The sequence below is a fragment of the Aphidius gifuensis genome, linkage group LG3 (assembly GCF_014905175.1).
Source record: "Aphidius gifuensis isolate YNYX2018 linkage group LG3, ASM1490517v1, whole genome shotgun sequence".
Lineage (NCBI taxonomy): Eukaryota > Metazoa > Arthropoda > Insecta > Hymenoptera > Braconidae > Aphidius > Aphidius gifuensis.
The window spans coordinates 24,081,776-24,103,820 of record NC_057790.1 but is presented as its reverse complement, the minus strand read 5'-3'; the positions used below and the strand labels follow the sequence as shown (position 1 = coordinate 24,103,820).

The 22,045-nt window shown below is 24.5% G+C and overlaps 4 protein-coding genes across 6 annotated transcripts; 1 reads left to right on the top strand and 3 right to left on the bottom strand.

Moving 5' to 3' along the window:
- Positions 1-2,039: 2,039 nt before the first annotated feature.
- LOC122851086 lies at positions 2,040-3,115 on the bottom strand. Its single transcript, XM_044150134.1, has 3 exons — positions 3,106-3,115; positions 2,816-2,982; positions 2,040-2,720 (listed from the first exon to the last, which is right to left on the bottom strand). The coding sequence occupies exons 1-3, from the start codon at positions 3,113-3,115 to the stop codon at positions 2,388-2,390; spliced, it is 510 nt and encodes a 169-aa protein (XP_044006069.1). The 3' UTR covers positions 2,040-2,387.
- A 3,759-nt stretch (positions 3,116-6,874) lies between these two features.
- Positions 6,875-8,982, top strand: LOC122853085 (chromatin modification-related protein EAF1-like). Of its 2 annotated transcripts, none has more exons than XM_044153337.1 (4): positions 6,875-6,999; positions 7,291-7,503; positions 7,635-8,445; positions 8,531-8,982. In XM_044153337.1, exons 1-4 carry the CDS (start codon positions 6,976-6,978, stop codon positions 8,944-8,946), a joined length of 1,464 nt encoding a protein of 487 aa, XP_044009272.1. In that variant the 5' UTR covers positions 6,875-6,975; the 3' UTR covers positions 8,947-8,982. The 2 variants fall into 2 exon arrangements, with proteins under 2 accessions (XP_044009272.1, XP_044009271.1); XM_044153336.1 differs by having other exon boundaries at positions 7,623-8,445.
- A 179-nt stretch (positions 8,983-9,161) lies between these two features.
- Positions 9,162-20,791, bottom strand: LOC122853081 (endothelin-converting enzyme homolog). 2 transcript variants are annotated; one of them, XM_044153330.1, is made up of 18 exons: positions 20,635-20,791; positions 13,857-14,467; positions 13,586-13,791; positions 13,384-13,456; positions 13,173-13,270; positions 13,014-13,073; positions 12,854-12,911; positions 12,520-12,704; positions 12,208-12,445; positions 11,883-12,141; positions 11,532-11,808; positions 11,036-11,427; positions 10,851-10,960; positions 10,735-10,793; positions 10,572-10,620; positions 10,234-10,420; positions 9,937-10,113; positions 9,162-9,832 (listed from the first exon to the last, which is right to left on the bottom strand). In XM_044153330.1, exons 3-18 carry the CDS (start codon positions 13,608-13,610, stop codon positions 9,659-9,661), a joined length of 2,421 nt encoding a protein of 806 aa, XP_044009265.1. In that variant the 5' UTR covers positions 13,611-13,791; positions 13,857-14,467; positions 20,635-20,791; the 3' UTR covers positions 9,162-9,658. The 2 variants fall into 2 exon arrangements, with proteins under 2 accessions (XP_044009265.1, XP_044009266.1); XM_044153331.1 differs by lacking the exon at positions 20,635-20,791 and having other exon boundaries at positions 13,898-14,506.
- On the bottom strand, positions 16,022-18,282 carry LOC122853091 (pleckstrin homology-like domain family A member 1). Its single transcript, XM_044153345.1, has 4 exons — positions 18,172-18,282; positions 17,972-18,019; positions 16,932-17,138; positions 16,022-16,587 (listed from the first exon to the last, which is right to left on the bottom strand). The coding sequence occupies exons 1-4, from the start codon at positions 18,181-18,183 to the stop codon at positions 16,375-16,377; spliced, it is 480 nt and encodes a 159-aa protein (XP_044009280.1). The 5' UTR covers positions 18,184-18,282; the 3' UTR covers positions 16,022-16,374.
- Positions 20,792-22,045: the final 1,254 nt, after the last annotated feature.

Sequence of the window (22,045 nt, the reverse complement as noted above, 5' to 3'; positions counted from 1 at the left end):
TTATTTTTAATTTCACTTTTAATTACAATTTATTTTTGAATGTGTTCAAGTATTAATACGTAATTTTTTTTCTATACACTCAAATTTTAATTGTATTTTTTCGTTAATAAATAAAATATCTGTATACCTAAATTTTTTTAAATGTGTTTTTTTTGTTCATTGTATTGATTGATCATTATGTTTAGTTGTTAATAATATTTTTATTTTTTATTTATGCTTATTATGATACCAAGTGATCTACTTTTTTGTCGTCAAAGTTTTTGTTCGTTTTTTTGATAAAATTTAAAAAAAAAACCAAAGCTATTAGTGATGATGATGATATGAAATTTTGTTATCGATAAAAACAAAAAAAAAAAAAAAAAGGCCTCGATATTATTTTTGGAAGCTTATCATCATCACTTTAAAATCATTCATCAGTATAAAACGGAACCACGTTGTTAGCCAAGACAACATGAAGAGTATAAATATTTTAGTGGTGTGTAGTGTCATTTCAATAACATCATTTGTTTTTGCAAACGTGCAAGTACCATGTCGTCAATACATAACAGCAAACATCATCGTTGATTATAATCAATTTTCAATGAATAATTCAACAAAACAAAATTGGGGTGTTCTTAAATCTGTCAAAGAAATAAGTCGTCCTGGAGCAGTACAAGATAATTGTGAATATTGGCTTCAAATAGATGACCAAAGAATTGGTGAGATTGAACCAAATGCTTTTAAATATTTGATGATCGATGGTCTGGAAATAATGCGAAGTAGCTATTTGTACATAAACGATGGATCTTTTAATGGCTTAAAAATGCTCAAGTTTTTAAAAATTCATTCAACATTATTTACATTGGATAATCACAAGGTTATTTTTAAACCTATCGAAAATATAACGAGTTTAGAATTTGGAACATATAGTGATTATAATTTCAAAATAATATTAGATAGTTTTTCTTTATTAAAAAATTTAACTATTCATACTGTATTTACAGATGAATTTGATAAAAATACATTTTCAAATGCCTCATCGTCAATTGAATACCTTGAATTTATCAATTTTAATATTAATAAAATTCATGAAAAAACATTTTCTCATTTAACAAATCTAATTGAACTTAAATTTACAAATTCAGGTATTGAAGAATTAATAACTGGAGCATTTGATAAACTGGATCAATTGAAATATTTAACATTTGATGTGTATTATCCAATGACATTTAAAAAAAATATTTTTAATGTATTTAAACAATTAGAAATATTAAAAATACACAAGTGTATTTTCAAAATTGAACCTGGTACTTTTATGGGATTGAAAGCAAAATATGTTGCTTTGAATGATAATGGAATTGAGATTATTAAAAGTGGTACTTTTCGTGGTATTCAAACGACAAATTTAGATCTTTCATTCAATCCAATAAAGGAAATTGAGAATGACGCATTTGTTGATTCAAATATTGAAAATTTATTTATTTGGAACACGTCAATCAACACGACACTCATCAACAAATCAGCATGGGGACTTTTAAATTCAACAAATATAATTTTAAATTATAAAATTAATTATTAAATATAAAATATAAAAAATTACATAAAAAATATAATTTTCAATGGCCCATAAAACTTTTAGTGAATTAAATAATTCCGTTTTTAATTATCTGGTTTTTCCCCATTTTTTTTTTTCAAAACAAGGCCATGATATTTTGAACGCAAATTAATTATAAATCGGTCAACAAAATAAAATAATAATTTATCTTATTTATCATCAAAATAGAGTATATTATTATTATTTTTATAAAATATAAAATCATTAATTAAGAAGTGAATAAAATGTAATAAAAATTTTTTTAAATAAAAAAAAAAACCTATTAAAATGGTAAAGGGTATTTAAAAAATATATAAATTCCTCAATTTTTAAATAATAATAATTGTTGAATAATAAAAATAAAATAAAGATAAAATCAATATTAAAAATAAACGATTTCAATTTTATTTTTTATAGTCAAAGTTATAAAAAATAAAAATAAAATAAAAATAATTATGATGCCTCATTAGTATGTGTCGATGATTCAACACTGATCAAATGTTAAAAAAAAATTTATAATTTTCAAAGATAAAAATATAATTCTTAAATATAAAAATTGCCAATAGATTTCTATTCAAAACGACGATAGTAACTCTATCTCTTAGTCCACCACGAAACCACAAAATTCATTCACTTTTTATTTCGAATAAATAAAAGAAAAACTAAAGCAACATTGAAACATTTCTAATTTAAAAAACCAACCAGCATAACAATTTATTAATTAAAACAGGATAAATAAAAAATACAATAATAACAAAATTAAATTAAAAAAGAAAATACTGTCAACAATAAGTGTAAAAAAAAAATATCTAGATCAATTATTACGGTCATCATAATCAGGATGAATAATATCAAAATGTCTTGATGATACATGATCGTTATAGCCATTGACATCATCCTTTTTAACGGTATTTTTATACAAATGTGAATAATCATATTGTCCATGTTGATCAAATGAATTTTTCACTTTCTCTTCAAGATTAATTTTAAAATTTTGAGGATAATTTTTGTATAGAATTGGATTAAAATGTGACACTTGTTTATCCATAACCATTGGAATTTGTTGTTGATACTTTGTCACTTGATAAGGTTCTGGTACTTTCACTATCTGTGGCACTGGAACATGAACTGGTATGTGAACTGGTATCTAAAAAAAACATTATAAAAACAGAATTAATTAAGTTCAAGTGTCAAGTTCTTTTAATTATATAAAAAAAAAAAAGTAAAAGTGTACACAAGTACCTTGACTGGATAAGGAACTGGAACTTTAATTGCAACTGTTTTTGTTATTTGTATTGTTTTCGTTGGAATTTCTTTAAAATGCACTGATTGTGATAAAAATTTTGGCTCAAATGAATTATAATTATCTAAATTATAATCATTATTATTATTATAACGAAATGATATTGCTTTTGTAAATTTAATATATTCAAAAATTATAAAAATTATGCAAATTAAACTTGTTAAATTAATTTTTAACATTTTTTTAAAATAAACAATATGTATTACTTGATGGATTGAACAATACTGACAATTGCTCATGTAAAATTTTCTTATTTATATAGAAAAATAACAAGGACCGTTACTGAGACAATCAAAAAATGAAAGCACTCTCTTTTACTCTTGCTTCCTTCTCAAGATCCTTTCAGATATCAATTTTTTTTTTTCCTTATTTTATTTCTTTTTGTGATTAACCATTACCATGTTGTATTTGTTGTTTTTTTTTTATTTAAATTACCAGTTCATTGGAAGATATTTAAGTGAATTTATGTCTCATTTTATTTATGTAAAAATTTTTAATATTTGTTTTTTTGTTGTTTGTTTCAATTGGAGACATGTTGAATAATTAAAAAAACAAAATGATTGAATTGAGTCGGAGGATTATTATGAAAATAAAAAATAAATTCATAATAGTGAAAGGTGATAGAGTAGAAAGAAAGACCGGAAGATAAAAAGCCATATACGTGACAACACGCATCCAAAATTCATTTGGTACCAGTCACCATAAAATGTATATATAAATCAATTTTGTAATCAATTTGGATTATTTAATATTAATGGCAATTAAAAAAAAAAACAAATTAATAAAAATGTAATAACAACAAAGTGACAAAACACTTCCTGATTGTAATTTTGATTTTTATGAAGCACTTTAACATGTTCATGCCAATAAAGATTTAAGATAATTCCATCATGTTTTTTTGTAACTCAATGAGATATAAACGGGTGTGGCAAAGTTAAGTACTAGATTTTTCCTACCAACATAAATCCCTCACCAATTTTACTGATGATGGAGAAAGGTGTATATTATTTATATTTATTTTTTTTTTTTGTATAAAAATTTAATTTGTAAATAATAATGTAATTCACATTTCCACTTTTGGAACAAACTTGTGAGGATGAATGTCAACAAAATATATTTCGAAATTTTATTAAAATCATTCGTTGAATATTAATTAGATTTTTTTTAAATATGTGATTTTAGTTTTGAGGTAAAATTAAAATTATATTCTTATTTGATAATAGTATTTTTTCAAAAAATATACATTTTTTTTTTTCAAAGATTTATTTAGAAAGTTTTGCTTATATTTTTTTTAGTAAAAATTTAGAAATATAAGAAAAAAAAACCTTTTTTTTTTTATTTTAAAAAATATAAATATTTATAAATAAATTTAAAGATCCTAGTAAATAATTTACAGATGTTTAAAATTGGTTTTTTAAATTTTTATTTATGTCAAGTTTAAAATCGATGATTCAATAATTAATAAAAGATATTTTAGATCAAGTTTTTTATGAATTATAAATTAAAATATTACATCATAAATTGTTGAACTAAATTATTTATTTTTTTTGAATTTTATAAACAAATAAATTGTGATTCTTTTCATTTTTTTTTTTCAATGCATTATGTTGTATGAATGATTGAATCATTTAAAAAATTAAATACACATAATAATATTTAACGACATAATGTAAATAAAATTTTTTAAAATTACTTTTTAATTAATAAATCAAAAGTTGTCATGTTTTCTTTGAACCGAGGACGATTTACTTTATTCAAATATTATTTAAAAATTATTTATATCGCAATGAAATTGTATAAAAACGTAGACAACATAAACCAACATTGATAAATTTATATCTAAACAACCTTGATAATAATAATGATAATAAAATGAATATAAAATTGAATAATGTCTTGAATCATTTCGAAGAAGAGCCAGAAGAATTTTCAGACCAAAAACCATTCAATTTTTTTTTTTTTAAATAATAACAATCATAGAATGAACAAAAAAAAAATCACAAATAAAAAACTAGTGTCAAAATTTGCTTCTTATAATAAAAATAAAAATAAACAATAAAAAAACAAAATAATAAAATAAACAATAAAAATAAAAAACACGAAAATTCCAGACAGACAAATTTGTATTGTATTCAAGGCTATAAGGTCCTTGAAAAAAAAATCTAACACGTTTTTTTTTTTATATATGTTTTAAACTAAAAAATTATTAAGGTGTATTATATTGTAAATTGAATTGTTGCAATAATTAAATTGATACTTGACAAGTATTGCACGCAAAAATCATAAAAATAATATTTCGAAATAGTTAGTGTTTCATTCGATTGAATTTTGTATTTTTCCTATCGTTATTGTCACCAAAAGTTAAGAAATTTGTTTTTTTTTTTTAGTGTTACATCGATACACCTATCATCTTTTTATAAGTATGTGAAAGTTGTCTGTCCATGAGATTTGATAACAAAAACCAGCTTTATACTAACCATCATTAGAATAAAAATAATAATTTCTTAATAAAAAAATTAATTAATCAGCTCAATAATGACCTTGATGACAACGTATCAATGAAAATTAAAAAAAACAATAATTTAATTAATAAAATAAAATTATAAACTGACCTTATCGTTGTTTATTTATTTTTTTTTTTTTTTTGACCAAAAAGTACAAGTAAAAGGTCTTGAAAAAAATATCACATTCAGACCTACGACACTTTTTATTTTTAAATAAAAATATGTAAAACGACTCGATCAATTTATTTCGACATGCATGTTCTTCTTGACATATGAAAAAAAATATAATTTTACACGTAAAAAAAAACAATAAACACTTAATATTAGGACGCCATTTCATGTACCGGTTACACTCCAAATTGCCAAAAAAAATTGCCAAATAAAAAACACAAAATATCAACTTATATATTGAAAAATTATTCACGAATTTTATACACAATTATTCAGGTAATATTTACGCAATGTTTTTTCATATACACGTGTATTAATTTAACAATATTTATGCACTTTTTTTAATAAAATTACGAGTAAAAAAACGAGCTCCAAAAAACACACAAACTTTGGCAACACACTGAGACGATTGTGTGCGCATTGGCTATTGTTTTTTTTTTTTTTTTTGCTAATTATTTGCCCTAACGACAAAATTTGTAACTAAACCACTGAAATTTAAATTTGAAAATTCAAATTTTCTACATTGAATTGAATATAAATTAGAAATTAGAAATTAGAAAAAAAAAAAGGTTACATATTAAAAAATGTTGAAGACAGTATTATTACTTTCAAGTATATTTAAAAATATTTCCTAATATATTATGTCGGTTTATTTTTTATTTTTTTTTTTCATTCAAAAGACCCTTAATCTCATGAATCCTGTTTAATGGCTCATCAATCTGCTGGCGACAACTTCTTAATAATAATAAAAATAATTAAGTATATATGAAAAAAAAAAAAAATTAAAATTGTGCAATATGATAATAATGAGACATTTAAAAAATATTGAAAAAAAAAAAATATCCATTAAAATGCTTTCACGTTACTCATCCACTTATTATTTATTTATATTTTTATTAATATCAATGAATGAAGATATAAAAAAAAAAAAAAAATGCAGCTTTGTTTATATAAATATTTTAAAATGCAAAATTTTTTTATTATTTATTTTAATAGAATGATCGATCTTCATGTCGTGGATGCATAAATGATTATTCTTATGTTAAAAGAAATAAAAAAAAATGAATAAAAAAAGAAGGTGATGATCGTGTTGAAGAAAGGCCAAAGCATCGTCTGGCAAACCATCCCAAAAAATATGTGAGGGGACCTCGATTAAATAAAAATATAAATAAATTTAAAAAAAAAAAAAAAAGAATTAAAAAATGAAAAAGATGAGCGCACGAGTCTGGTCTGATGGTGTATATGATGATGACCAACAAGGTGAGAGGGAGAATAAGTAAAGAAATCGATTAAAAAATCTAGTTCTGTCCAATGCCAAGCTGAATTACGAAATAATATATTTGGAGGGAGCATCAGGTGGTATAAAAAGGTCGAAAACTTTGTTGATCTTCACTCAACTCTTCACCAAACTCCAAACTATCAACATGAAATTTGTCCTGTTGTCAGTGGTGAGTCTACAAGTGAAAAAAAAAAATAAAAAAAAAATAAATAAATCAGTGTTATTGAATTTAAATGAAATTAATTTTTCAAAGGATTTAATATTAATTGTGTTATTTTTTTTTTTCAAATAAAATAAAGCGAGTGAATTTTATATTTTCTATAAATAAAAATATATTTTTTATTAGAAAAAAAAAAATCTTAAATTAGTGTGACTGTTTAATGTTTATTTGTAAAATTATATTGTTGTTTATTTTTGTTTTTTACTTATATTTTATATTTTTTTGTTTTAATTATTAAAGGCATGCCTGGTAGGTGTAACCCTCGCTGCACCATCATCGAGTTTTAGAGTTAAAAGGACTATCCTTCCTGGTGATCCACGATATGGTACCGAGTATCATCTTAAAAATCAATTTGCTCAAGGAAAAAGTGGTGAACCAGCACAAACATACGGACCACCAAACTACAAATCTGGTACACCAATAAGTACAGTTCAGCCACAACAACATGCTCAGGTAAAAGCTAATTTAAATATATAATTAATAAAATTATAAAATCAATTATAGTTTCATATATAATAATTGTATAATTTCTTTTGTTTTCTTTTCTCTTAAATATATTACTAAATACTTAGTATTATCAACAGGTACAAAAGCCAAGTAATGCATACTTGACTCCTTCAACCAAACAACAACAAGTTGTTATTCCATCAACATCATATGGTTCACCAGTACAAAAATCAAGCAGCCAATATTCAGCACCAGCTTCTTCTGAAGTTAGACAACAACAAAACAATGTACCATTGACATCATATGGTACACCAGTTGAAATTCGTGCAGCACCACTTGTAAAAGAACAACACCTTCAATATCAAGCACCAGCTCAACAACAAACACAAAGATTCCAAGCTCCAGTACAACAACAGACACAAAAATTCCAAGCTCCAGTACAACAACAAACATATCACTATCAAGCCTCAGCACCAGCTCCAGCTCCAGCTCAAGTACAAGTACAACAATATCAAACTCCAGTAGCTCATGTACAACAATATCAAGCTCCAGTTGTTCAAGAAGAACAACAAGAAGCTTATGTTGCTCCAGTAGAACATCATGAAGCTCCAGTTGTTCAAGAAGAAAATCATTTTACTGTACAAACTTATGAAGCACCATCAGTCGTTGAAGTAGCTCATCAAGAACAAAGTTTTAATGCTCCATCATTCAATACTCAATCATTCAGTGTACCAACATTCAGTGCACCCGCATTCAGAGCTCCATCATTCAGTGCTCCATCATTTAGTGCTCCATCATTCAGTGCACCCACATTCAGTGCTCCATCATTCAGTGCACAATCATTCAGTGCTCCATCATTTGCACATGTTCAAACTTATCAAGCTCCATCTGTACAAGCTGTACCAGCACCAGTTTATGGTGCTCCAATTCAAACTTACCAACACACATGTAAGTATATACCTTAAAATAAACAATTAATTATTATTTATTATTTATTTTTATATCTAATTTTATTTTCTAATTAATTTTTTAGTTATTCAAAAATCATCACCAGTACAGTTTGATGATGTAGAACCAACAGCAACAGCAGCTCCAGCACCAGCTCCAACTCCAAGTGCTCCAGTTGTAGCTCCAACTCCAGCTCCAGCACAAGGTGGTTTTCCAAGTTTTCCAAGTGCTCCAAGCTTCCCAAACTTTGAACAAATCACTCAAAGTATCTCAAACATCCAATTTCCAGATGTATCAAGTCTTGGCTCAAATTTCCCATTCATCTCACAATTATTCACACAACAACAACAACAGCAACAACAAGACCAACAACAACAACGTTTCGAGGTTGCAGCACCACAACAAGACACAGTTGTTGTTGAAAATTTACAACGTCAAGCACCACAACAACCTCAACCAACTCAACAAGCAATTGGATCCAATGGTGGATACGTTTACTAAAAAATTAAAATATTAACTGACTGTCACATAAAAAAATACGATAATAATAATCGTATTATGAAACTGATGTTAATGACAATTGATAAGGCTTCCTAATTTTTAAGAAACAAAAAAACATAAGTAAGTTTTTTTTTTAATTTTTACTTTGAAAATTATATGTGAGAGACATAAATTTTTTATACATCATTGACGTCAAAAAATATTAATGAATGTAAATTGTTGAGATAATGATGATGTCACTCATTACAAATTATCAAAAAGATTTATGTAAAAAAAATATTATGCGATAAGTCAATGTCATTTTGACTTGAATTTATCCAAAAATTTGTATTCATGGAATTTTAATTAATGAACAACTTTTGCAATGTCATTAATTTTATCACTGATTGAGCCAATGTTGGCCTAGAGCCAAAAAAAAAAAACCAACGTAAGAAAAGAAAGTAACAAACGAAAAAATTAATATTGAAATTATTTGTACGAATTGTCTTTTTTTTTTTTTTTTACATAAATAGAACTTTTTTATTAAAAAAAAAAATTACCATTTTTAAATTTATTAATGTTTTCCTTATTTTTTTTTTTAATATCAATTAATTTCGCTACTTATATTCTACTTACCATTTTTTTAGATATATAATTTCTAGAAAAAAATATGGTATTAAATTGTCACTGGACTTTTTGATGTTTAATCTTTATAAATATATATTTTTTTTTTCTACCATATTCGACATTTTTTATATGGATTCATTGGAGAATCATATGGACACTTCCAAGCTTCATTAAATTCTTTTGAATTTGTTAAAACAGCACGTAATCTAATGTGTCCTGGTGAATGAGAATCTCGCAACATCCATCTCAATGATTCTGGTGTATAAGCTTCACACCACAGCTGAAAAAAAAATTATTAAAAAATTAATTTGACTTAATTTATTCATCACCCAAGTGTTGAAAAATATAAAGTAGCTATATGTTTGTATAAATAAATAAACTAACATGAGCAAAACCTAAAAATAATAATTGATCATGTGTTAAATGTGTAAAGCCAGGTAGATAACGTTCTTGTCCATGTTTATTTTTCCACCTTTTGTATGCAAATACAGCTTCACGGAGGCCACCATTATCAGCAATATTTTCATCGAGTGTTAGTTTTCCATCAATATTCTCATTGACCTGTTAAATTCATTAAATAATCATTAATCTTTAACATATGCAAAAGTCGCTGGCCTTTTTTTTTATGCCAACATTTATAAAAAATTCTCATAAAATACTTTGATATATAAAATCAATCACCTCGGCTTCGTGGTAGCTACTGTAATGATCAATAAAACATTCAACTTTGTCTTTGTACTCAATAACTGTTTCATTACTCCACCATTGACGTAAATTTCCATCACCATCATAAAGCCTACCAGAATTATCAAATCCATGTGTCAATTCATGACCCAAAATTGTACCAATTGCACCATAATTTAAAGCTCTACAAAAAAGATAAAAATTATTCATGAATTATTAATTAATTTATTCTTTCTTTTGCAAAAATAAAAAGATTAAAAATATATTTAAAAATTTTATCTCATGACAATAATAATAATAATTTTAATTTATTTTCTTTTTTTTTTTTTTCTTACTCAAGACCCAAATTATAAAATGGAAACTGTAATATTCCAGCAGGTATTGCTGCATCCAATTAATTAAATAATTTATTAATTATTAAAAACCAATAAATAATCAACAGCTAGATTAAATATTTTTTTTATAAATAAATTTATAATTAATTAATAAAATACGTACTTATGTGATTAGCTATGACTGTGTAAACAGCATTAACATCAGTTGGTTCAGCCCCCCAGCTTAAAATAAAACAACAATAAATAACGATAAATATTTTCGTTATAAATAATACTTACTATGTGTCATTCATGTAATTAATTTTTTGAATTATTTCCAATTCACTTTGACTCATTAGTCTTGCAATAGTCAGCATATTATCAAGGTATGAATTTTCCTTCATATCAATCTAGAAAAAATTAGAAAATAAATTAGTGTTTAATTTTAATTCAAGTATAATTAATGATAATTAATTTTTAATTACCCCTTTGTAATATTCATTAAGTGTATCTTCATCAAATAACCATTCAGGATGACCAATAACATATTCCATTTTTTTAGATTTTTCTAATGTTGCAATTTTAGTTTTTTTATCCATCCAAATTAATTTACTAACAAGTGTCTCAAATGATTTTCTAATATTTTCTAGCATCTCAATAACATTTTTACCAGTTGTATTATGAAATTCTGGATCAACAAATAACCATGATACAGCCATACCCATCATGTAATTAACAACATCAGCACAATGAAGTGAACGTGGATCATAATCTTCAACATCAACAAGTTTGTCGATATAATCTGACCAAATTTTACGTAAATTATTTGATGAATGTGGAGTTACAACTTCTACAGCAATCCACCATATGGCTGTTTCTATTTAAAATTAAAAAAAAATAACCATTTATAAATATTAAAACGTTTTGAATATTTTAAAATATTAGATAGATAAATTTTTAAATTGTATGTCATTAAATTACCAAGCATATCATCGTCTGTTGATGCTAAAAAAAGAGCTAAATTTTTTATGTATCCCAAATTGGCAACTAGAATTCTATCAATTTTATTCAAATCGACATCAGGTATATCATTAAATATTTCTTCTATAAACGGTCGCCAAATTATTCTTGGTGTTACAGATGAATTTTCACTTTTTACATAAGCATCTGTTATTTGTTGTAATTGATCAATTGTCATGTAATCATTTTCACTCAAATCCTCGTCTGATATTGTCTCATTATGATCAGCATGAGACAGCTGTTATAATAAAAATAATTATTAATTATATTATTTATTAATTTTATATAAAAATTATGATTATCTTATCTTACGTAATAAAATGTTCCACTTAGTTCATATATTTTACTGGCAAGTTTAAAAAATTTATCATCATGAGATAGCAAAGTATTATTATTTAAATCACAAGAATTTAAACTACCATTATTTGTTATTTCTTTAATTACCGATGCAATATAATTTTTTTCAATTGATGATAAACTTTGATTGTTTTTATTTAATTCATCAGAATGTTCATCAATTTTTGTCATTTTTGCTTTTAATGTTTTCAGTCTATTTTCAATTTCTTTGTCTCTAAATTAAATTTAGATAATATTAATAATTATTTTTTTATATTTTTTATAAATTAAATATATTTACCCTGGTAGAGGACTTATTGCTGAAGGTGTATCAATTATAATAACATTTTTACTTCGATTTCTTGGATCTGGAATAACGTCAATTCCAATAAAAACATCTTTTCCAAGAAATTTTCTAACTTTTGCCATTTTAGTAATAAAATTACCATCTTTATGACCAAGTGCAGCTGGTATTTGAGGTAGATCGAGATTTTTGAGCAAATTAAATAATGGTGTCAGTCCTTGATCATCCATAGATTCTAAAAATTAATAAAAAATAATATCAATTTTTCGATTTTTAATTTTACAAATTTAAATGATGAAATTAATTTACCTAAATTAATACAACTTTTATAAAGTATTTTAGCTTGTTTAACAGCCCAAGGTGCATCAGTTAAATTTTTTCTTAATAATTCTCTGACTCTCCATGTAACTTTGTCAGATCTTTCACTGAACCATGAATTCATCATATTTGTATCTGGCGTTGGATGATTATCCGACCATCTTCCACATGCATATCTAAAAATAAAAAAAAATTATAAAACTCGATAATTTTATTGACTCATTAAAATATTAACATTTAAATCAGACATTCACGATCAATAAAACGAAACTCGTGTACCTTGATATTTGATTATAAATAAATTTTAAATATTAATTTAACTCACTGGTAAAAATCTTGACATGGATCTGCTGATGTGTCCATTGATTCTTTTAAACTTGCAGCTATATAAAAATATTAATAAGATAATTAATTAACAATTAACACTTAAAGTATATAATTAAAATTCTTTAGCAATAGGTAACAAAATAATATATGAGACTTACCAATACGTACACATTCTTCAGAGTCACATAAAACAAGGCTATCAGCACGAGCTTTGGAATCTAAAATCAAATAAAACAACATAAATACAATCTATTTTTTTTTTTTTTTTATCTTTTAAAAACTATCGAGTATAATTTTTTTAAAACTTGTTAACTCACATAAAATACCTAGTGTAGTAACACCAGCAAGTAAACCAGCAATCAAAAACGATAAAATATAAAGTAAAATACCAGTTTTTTTACGCCTTCGTTTGAAGCTAATAACAAATTAAAATTATTAATTAAAACACTTTGATTAATAATAATATAAATCACAAATAAATATTTTTATTTAATTAAAATTAAATATATAATTTTTTATTATATTTACTATGTTTCTCTGGATTTAACAGCAACCAAATTTGCAGTACTATTGATTGAATATACAGATTCATTTTCATCTTCTAAAAAATAAAAAATATCAATTATTAATTATAATTAAACAAATAAAATAATACAAAAATTAATTTAAAAAATAAAAAAAATCATTTTTTATAAAATAATAAAAGCACGTGTGTTGTGATATAACTTACTTCGTTCGTTTGATTCGTTGTTCATAGTCCTCAGTGTATCACTGACCGGATCGAACTGACGACAATAAATATAAAAAAAAACCTGGGTGGGACAACCAGGTGTCCATTGGAGGCACCAATTACTAACGTCAACGGCGCTTCATTTTCATTCGTATAACTTTCAAAGTTGGATCGTTACAAGTTATAGCTTCCATCGTATTATAAACCTATATAAAGAAAAATAGAAAAAATAAATTTATATATTTCTATATTTATTGTAACTTTTGTTTACCTCGATATTAACATATTAAATATTAATACATAAACACCAACCACAAAATATAAATTATTTAAAATAAAAAAAAAGGAACAATATTCATGTGTATGCAGTTTGAACGAGTTCAACTAGACCAATACTATATATATATATAAACTGATTACAAAAATAACTGTATTATATCATAAAAATAAATAACAATAAAAAATAAAATTAATCTTATTTAACGGGATATACTACTGAGATGTATTTTATTTAATGCAATGAGAAATGATCACTGCAAAGCATGATGATAAAATGATGATGATGATGAGGGAGTTTGAAACTGAGACTCTAAGTGAAGTAGGCTGAATGAGCCAGGAGAAAGTAACATCAAGCTTCAGTGCATATGCTTATACTTGCTTCCCTTTTTTTTGTTTTTTTTTACTCTGGTAAAGGCAATTACTCTGGTTGAGTGTATTAATTCACTGTTGGTCTTGTCTTTCTTGTCTTTCTTGGTTGAAGAACAATCGGTGTGTTGGCATGTATCATGTACGAAAATCAGTTGATAACACAAAAGGGAATTGTACCTGGCACGAAAATCCTTTACTTGTTTAGTTGATAAATTGCTCATGTCTCGTAACAGTCTGAAAAAAAGATATACACATTTTTTTTTAGCTATAAAAAACACAAAGAAATATCATATCGTTTGATGAAATTATATAATAATTTTTTAATACTATAATTATTGTATTATTTTTAAAAAAATTAAATTTTCGATTACATGAAAATTATTGTTGATTCTATATTTAATTATAAAAATTATATTTCATAATTTAATTACAGTTAAAAAATATTTTTTTTAAATTGTAGAGTTTGTGAATATCGAGACCTTTAATTTCCGTATTTATGACGATGATAAATCATGTCGTGATAAATCATGAATTGATGGAATAGAAATAGTAAGAAAAAAAAAAATATATTTTAACTACTTGAATTGCAAATAGTCAATCATCTGTGACTATGGTATTATGAAATAATGGATCTTATACAGCCCTCATGATTGTGAAAAAAATAAAAATATATATTTATTATTTTTTAAAATGATTGCTGGTATGTTCGCTTTGTATTTTATAAAATTACGAGTTATGACTCCCAGGGGATTTTTAGTTGTTGATTTACTTTGTTGATTTTATTTACTATTTCTAATAAAATTACGAAATAAATTATATTAATTATATTAAATTATATATTTTTTTTCATTTTGCCAATTATAAAAATAGTATATTTGTTTTGACATATTTATACTGTTCAATATAAACACTAATTATAAATTTTTTTATTTTTAGTTATTATTGTTATTATTTGTACAAAGTCGACAAATTTGTCGATGTGGTGATATGATAAAATATTAATGGTCTAGTCAAGTTCAGGACATAGAAAAATATGAATATCATTGTTATCATGATAAATGTCATGTTGTAAATGTTCGTTTTTACACAGCTCATAATGTTTTGTTATGAACGTTACCAAGACAACGTAAAATTGATTTGTCGAATATATACAAATATATATTTTTATCTACCGGATGACAATATTAACACAATTTATCAAATATTGTTCATCAACTAACAATGTTAAAAATATTAAATTGCAATTTTTTTTTGTTATAAAAATATTAACACACAAATTCGATATCGCATTATTCATTATTTTTTTTATAAAATATTATAATTTTTATAATAAAATTTCTAAATTGTGTGGGAATTTTTTAGTCTAGCTTTGATATAAACCAGTTTGATTTATATTATCAATTAATTAATTTTATTTATTTTTTTATACAATTAAAAATAAATAGAATTTTTTTTTTTCTTCTCATGTTGGAATATAGTTAGAAGAAAAAAAAATTAGTAGTATAAATTTACTGATTATTTAGTTAATTTAAAAATTAATTATTTTAAAATATTTAATTAATTAAATATAAAAAGGAAAAATAAAAACCAAGTAGGTATATATTTTTATATCAGACATAAAAAATAATCTTTTATTAAAAAATAAATAAAAGTTCTGAACAATATTAAATGAACAATGGGAGGATTTTTCTTCTTGAATGATAAAAAAAAAAAAATAAAAGGATAAGGTAAAATGAAGGAACAAGTTGTTGACATAATGAACGAAATAAATTTAACTCAAAAAATGTGTATGTTTATATGGGTGGAATTTATTCATGTGATTAAATTTTTAAAATAATATTAAAATGTCGGGTAGCCGTGGTCCTGTGTCCTATGATGGTCCATGTTAATCAACAATCCATGTTGCAGATGTTGATTATTTTGATTGATCAAATTATCACCAAATATATAATTTTCAAAAAGTTGTTTTTTCTTTGCTGACAAATATGATTGATTTCCAAAACTTTTTTGTTGAATAAAAATGGTATTGTTTTTTTTTTAAATTTATTGTTTCTTGACAAAATAGTCAGTCGTTTGCCATGCATTTAATTTGGACCATCAATGGACCAGTTGGATTTATTCGGTTATCACTGTGAATATCTTCATGCCCATCCATGTGCTGGCTTGATGACGTGCTTGACTTCTGGTTCTTTAACTTCAACTTCGTATCCAATAAGATGTGGATGTGGGAGATGTGGTTTGGCGTAGTGAATATGTGTTACATGGTCGTTACCATGAAGTTTAAGTGGGTGTGGGTGTAGTGGTGGAATTGGATGTGGTTGGTTGACGTGGATGGCATCAACATGTTGAACGTGCTATAATAAAAATAAATAAAAAACAAATATATATTAGTATGATTTTATAATAAATAATAAATGATAAAATTAATATAATATAAAAATATATTCTTGTCAATAATTAATATCATGTAAACCTGGAAAGAGAGTTATATATTTGTAGAGAAAGTAGGAAATACTTTATCCAGTTTAAATAGAAAAATGTACATCATCCAGATTACAAATCCGGAATAATCAATGATTGCCTGTTTTTCAGGTTTTTATTTTTCTTTTCTTTTTTGTTTTTTTTTTTAGATGAATGATTATTTTATTGATGCTGCTGGATATGTTATTTTGTTATCGTTGCATTGATAACGTGTTACCTTCTGTTGCCAACCATGAGATTGTTGTGGCCAAACTGATTGTTGTGGCCAAGCAGATTGTTGTGGCCAGGCTGATTGTTGTGGCCAAGCTGATTGTTGTGGCCAAACAGATGGCTGCCAACCAGATTGTTGCCAAGGATCTGATTTAACTACAATTGGTTTTTGCCATGCTGATTGTTGTTGCCAAGCTTGTTGTGCCCATGGATCCTTCATAAATTATCAATCATTTGACATATGATTAATAAAATAATAAATTTAACAAACAAAACACAAATTCAACCCAAGGAATTATTCACTTTTTTTTTTGTTATACCATGAAGACACATAAATTAAATTGATTTTTTGATCAATTAATATGCTGTTAGGCATCATGCCAATTATATGGATCAAGTCGAGTTGTTTTTTTCCTTTTATCATTAGGCTGTTTTATCATCTCGACTCTCCTTTTTATTTTTTTTTAGACTTTCAGGATGAGACATCATGCCACAATTTTTTCCACAAATAATTTTAATTTGTATTAACAATCAGCTGGGAAATTATTCACTTGTAATAATGTTATAACACATAAATGCAACGAGGTGAAAATTCATGCTAAATGAACATTTTCACTTAATCATTCATTCATTATTGTTGTTGTTATTATTTTTAATTTTCATTTGTATTCATTATTGAGCATGTTATTTAATATGAAATGTAAAATTAGAAAATAAAATTTTAAAAAAGTGAAAATATCGAGTATTATTATGATTTATATTTCCAAGAAAACAATGAACGAGGAAGGTAAATTAACTTGATTTAACATAAGCCATTTAATTTTATACGGAAATATTAAAACTTGTGTATAACCATAACAGTTATTATGTGAAAAATTTCAATGAGAGTTAATGATAAATCTTGTGTGATGACCATTTTTGTAATCAATTAATTTTCTTTTATGGTGTTTAATGAATTTAAATGCTTTTTTTTTCATATAACATTAAGATAGTTTTGTTAAAGAGACACATGAGATGGATTTTTTTAGAATTATGATATATATTTACCTCGTATGGGTAAGCAGCAACGACGGCCAAGACGGCGAAAAGGGCAATCTGTAAGGAAATATTAAAAAGTGTATAATATAAAATTTTGAATTTGTAAAAATATTAAAAAATATTAATTTAATTTTATATAGAAAATTAAGAAAAAAAGAAATAATTGATATTTATAATTTTGAAAAATATATGAAATATTAATAACTTACGAAGATTTTCATGATGATTGGAGTAAGTTAGATTTTCCTGTGTTGAACACTGGTGTGACTACGATTTCTAGGGGCAACGACGTTAGCTTTTATAGTGGTGTCGAGCCCCCCAAAGTGCAACTAAAGACTTGGTGTAATCGGGCGGGGATCACGTTTGTACACTTGGACGACTTTAACACCTTCACCACAAACAAGAGGGAAGGTATCAAAGTTGTTCCCCTTTCACCATTTATTAATCGACCCTTGTTTGTTAATTTTTATCATGTATATATTTTAATATACACCCTGGTACAGTTAACATCAACTTATCAAGTCTCATTTTATAATTGTACCAAGTCTTTTAAATTAGCCAAAATAAATAGAAAAATAAATGTGTTAAATCATTTTAAAACATCATCAAATTTATTTTAATATTTAATCATTTAATTTTCATTTAATTTGTATATAGATTCATGGGAATTTCGCATTTTTAATTTTCATTTTTGGGGGATTAGTTGAAATATTTTCAAGTACTTGGTCATTAGAAGAAAAATCAAACGAAGGTCGATTTACAATTTACACCTTGGCATAAAATTCTGTGTCCAATTTTGTCTATTTTAAAATAAAAAATAAATATTCCATTTTTGGAAAACCAGAATAAAATCGATTACATCTAATTTATTATATTTTTTATTTGAAATTATATATTCCAAAAAAGTTATTTGTCAATTTAACTCATCAACAAAATTTTGTATTAATCAAAATAATTATTGTCCTGAAAATCTTATCAAATTCTTATTGTCGTTATATTTTTTGCAAACAAAGACAATCTTTTCCCAATTCCCAGGACACTGTCAACATCATTGTTTATATTTTTTCTTTTTCAAAAAACAAAAAATACAATAGGGTATGTATTATTTTTTGATTCTTTGTTTTAACATTATTTGAATTGTTGATTATTTAAATTGATATTTTTATTTGAAATAAAATTACATGGCTGACTTTTTATTTATTTTTTTATTTTATTTGGATTATTAGCAATTAAGTCCAGTTTACCACTCCCCATTTATAAAATTACGTAATTCAGTAAGTATTACTCCCTCTCGAAATAAAGTACTTCAACTGGTGGGTTTATACTTTTAGACAACTTGTTAAAAATAGATAAAGAAATATAATAATTTATATCAAATAAACATAAAAAAAAAAAAAAAATAATGTAATTTTCAATTTTAATAAAGAAAAAAATATCAAACCTTTGTTTTGTTTTATAAATATCATAATGTTAATTTATACTTTTGTTGTTTGTATATGACGTGTTGCGAAAACCTTCCTCTTTCTGGAAAGTTTAACGATACCTATTATTTTGTAACGCGTCGGTTGTGGCACCTAGACAACGTAAAATCAAAAAAATAAAATGAATAAATGTAAAACAATATGAAGAGGGAAAGAAAAAGAAAAAATATTAATCTACTTAGTAGCTAAACTACTGGAAAAAAAATTAAATCAATCGGAGATATGCTCACTTAGACAATGTCTCCAATGTTTCTATAGAAAAAAAAAAAAAAAAATTTCGAATGGATTTAAAGTTACTCTCAAATTACTACAATAACTACAATTTAAAAAAAAAAAAAAAAAGGTCCAGATTGATAAATAAAAATATAAAATTAAATTAATGATGATAATGATAAAATAAAGGTATAAAAATTATATGACACTTGAACGAGTTAGGCTGGTAGCCAAAGCGTGCGCTCTAGATTAAAATCCAAGGATGTTGATTGCGCTAATGTACACGAAGAAGGCCCCGGGCAACGTGGATTCCCATATTTTGCTTTAAAAATTGCATCTAAATTGACTATATAGAAAGTCAAATAATATATTAACTATTTCAATTATTCATTTTTTTTATTTACACAAAAAAAAAAAATGATATAATAATTACTGTAAGCTTATTATATTTTTAATTTTTTTCAATGATATTTCAATTTTTGTTAAAATAAATTTTTTAATTGTTTTATAATTTCGCAAAATTATTAATTTTTAATTCAAATTTATTTCTTAATTTTTCTAGACCTTTGTGTGTGTGTTTAGATTGTTGCGTATTTAGAATTATATTTTTCTTTTCTTTTTGATTTTTATGAAAAAAAATCAAATAAGCAAAAATACATAATGCGATTAAAAATATTGCTTAACATGGGAAATTATTACGCGAATAATAATACTGTTGTTATGTAGCTTGATGAGACTCGCCACACTTGTATTTAATAAAAAAAAAAAAAACATGCCTCCAGGTATTATCAATAATCTCATAATTAAAAATAATTAAGAATAGAAAAAAAAAAAATGAATAAAGCAAAAAAAATGTATGTGGGTTTTAAATAACATCTTGGTAAATGAATCTTGGAGAATATGTGAAGAATAAAAATTGGAAGAATTAAAATTATTATAGACAACTGGAGCTTGTTAGTAAGAATAATTAAACATCACCTCGTCACAGTGTGCCAGAGCCTCCGGCAATGACTTTGAGATTATCTGGAGTTGCATTACTTTGTAAATTCCAACTTCCAGTTGAATTGTATAATTGTCACCTTTTTTTATTTCGAGTATATAAAGCCTGTTGACAAGTATAATAACTTGACTATCTCATCAACATTTATTTCTTCTACCTGTTATAATAATTTTTTATTTTGCATTTGTTAATAATGTAAATTTTCTTTTAATAAAAAAAAAAAACAAATTCACCTTTTACCTTAGATTATATTTTTTTTTCTATTCAATTATGTGTTGGCTATATTTTTGTGTTGAGTAAAAAATAAAATCATGTATTTTTCTTTTTTTTTTTGTCTTCAAATTGTTCAGTAATCGCACTGAATAATATTTTCATGAAATAAAAGCCCCCAAGGAAAATGACTTGACAATTACATCTATCTGTAAATAAAATATCGAAATAAATTTAAATTATAGTATTTACAAATAATTTTCATTCATTCATTTATTTATTTTTATTTATTCATTTTTGTTATGCGAAAGTGGATATTCAAATGTTTATACTTTTCAAACACCTGTATTATTTACCGGAAGAAAAAATATGCTGTAACTTTTTCATGATGGATCATTAAATATTTACAATGCATTTAATTTATAAAATTATAATGTCGTATTAAAATAATATAATTAATTTAAATGTATTATTTTCTGCAACAAAAGAAATAAATTATTATTTAAAATATATATATTTAAATGACAATTAATTATTTGACTAACGAATAATTATTTTTAGAAAGGTAAAACATGTATTTCAAAAAAAAAAAAAGATTAAAAAATTGATAATAAATTTATGCTTTGCTAAATCAACTTTTAAGTTCTACTTAGCAATCCTGATCAAGTTAATCCTGATATACCGGAAAAATAATTTTTTTTTTTACTCTATATAATTTTTTTTTATTTTGAATGATTTTTTACCTTTTTATTTTTTAGTTTATAATTTTTTTTTTAATTGACATGTCCTGCATAGATAAACATATTCACAAAGTTAATTTTTGTTATTTTTATTTCCCTTTCTCTAATATAAATTTATATATATATTATATTCATTTTTTATTATTATTTATTATAAATATCGAGCTTTCCATTTCTCGTTATACATTTTAAATTTTAAATTACTTTATTTTACCATGCACGAATAAATTCAACTTGCATAATTCAACATGATATTTCTCAGGTAAATTGTGGATATAATTAAGGTACATATCAATATACCACTAACGTAACATAAATTACACCCACAAAAAAAAAAAAAAAAAAAATTAAAATGTTCTCTACAAACCTGTCTCTAATGTAATTATAAATAAATTCATTTTACAACAAAAAAAATATGTAATCTTGCATTCCATTTAGC

What these genes read in the sequence shown, in the direction of transcription:
- LOC122851086 (XM_044150134.1), bottom strand. An exon ending in CAGTTCCTTATCCAGTCAAG is followed by an intron (nt 2,721 to 2,815) that starts GTACTTGTGTAC and finishes TGTTTTTTTTAG; the next exon opens with ATACCAGTTCACATACCAGT.
- LOC122853085 (XM_044153336.1), top strand. Translation starts at nt 6,976, where the DNA reads ATGAAATTTGTCCTGTTGTCAGTG. An exon ending in AATTTGTCCTGTTGTCAGTG is followed by an intron (nt 7,000 to 7,290) that starts GTGAGTCTACAA and finishes TAATTATTAAAG; the next exon opens with GCATGCCTGGTAGGTGTAAC. An exon ending in TCAAACTTACCAACACACAT is followed by an intron (nt 8,446 to 8,530) that starts GTAAGTATATAC and finishes TTAATTTTTTAG; the next exon opens with TTATTCAAAAATCATCACCA.
- LOC122853081 (XM_044153330.1), bottom strand. Translation starts at nt 13,610, where the DNA reads ATGAACAACGAATCAAACGAACGAA. An exon ending in CCATGTCAAGATTTTTACCA is followed by an intron (nt 12,705 to 12,853) that starts GTGAGTTAAATT and finishes TTTTATTTTTAG; the next exon opens with ATATGCATGTGGAAGATGGT. An exon ending in TAAAAGTTGTATTAATTTAG is followed by an intron (nt 12,446 to 12,519) that starts GTAAATTAATTT and finishes ATTAATTTTTAG; the next exon opens with AATCTATGGATGATCAAGGA.
- LOC122853091 (XM_044153345.1), bottom strand. An exon ending in TTGCTGCTTACCCATACGAG is followed by an intron (nt 17,139 to 17,971) that starts GTAAATATATAT and finishes TAATTTATGAAG; the next exon opens with GATCCATGGGCACAACAAGC. An exon ending in CTCATGGTTGGCAACAGAAG is followed by an intron (nt 16,588 to 16,931) that starts GTAACACGTTAT and finishes TTTTTATTATAG; the next exon opens with CACGTTCAACATGTTGATGC.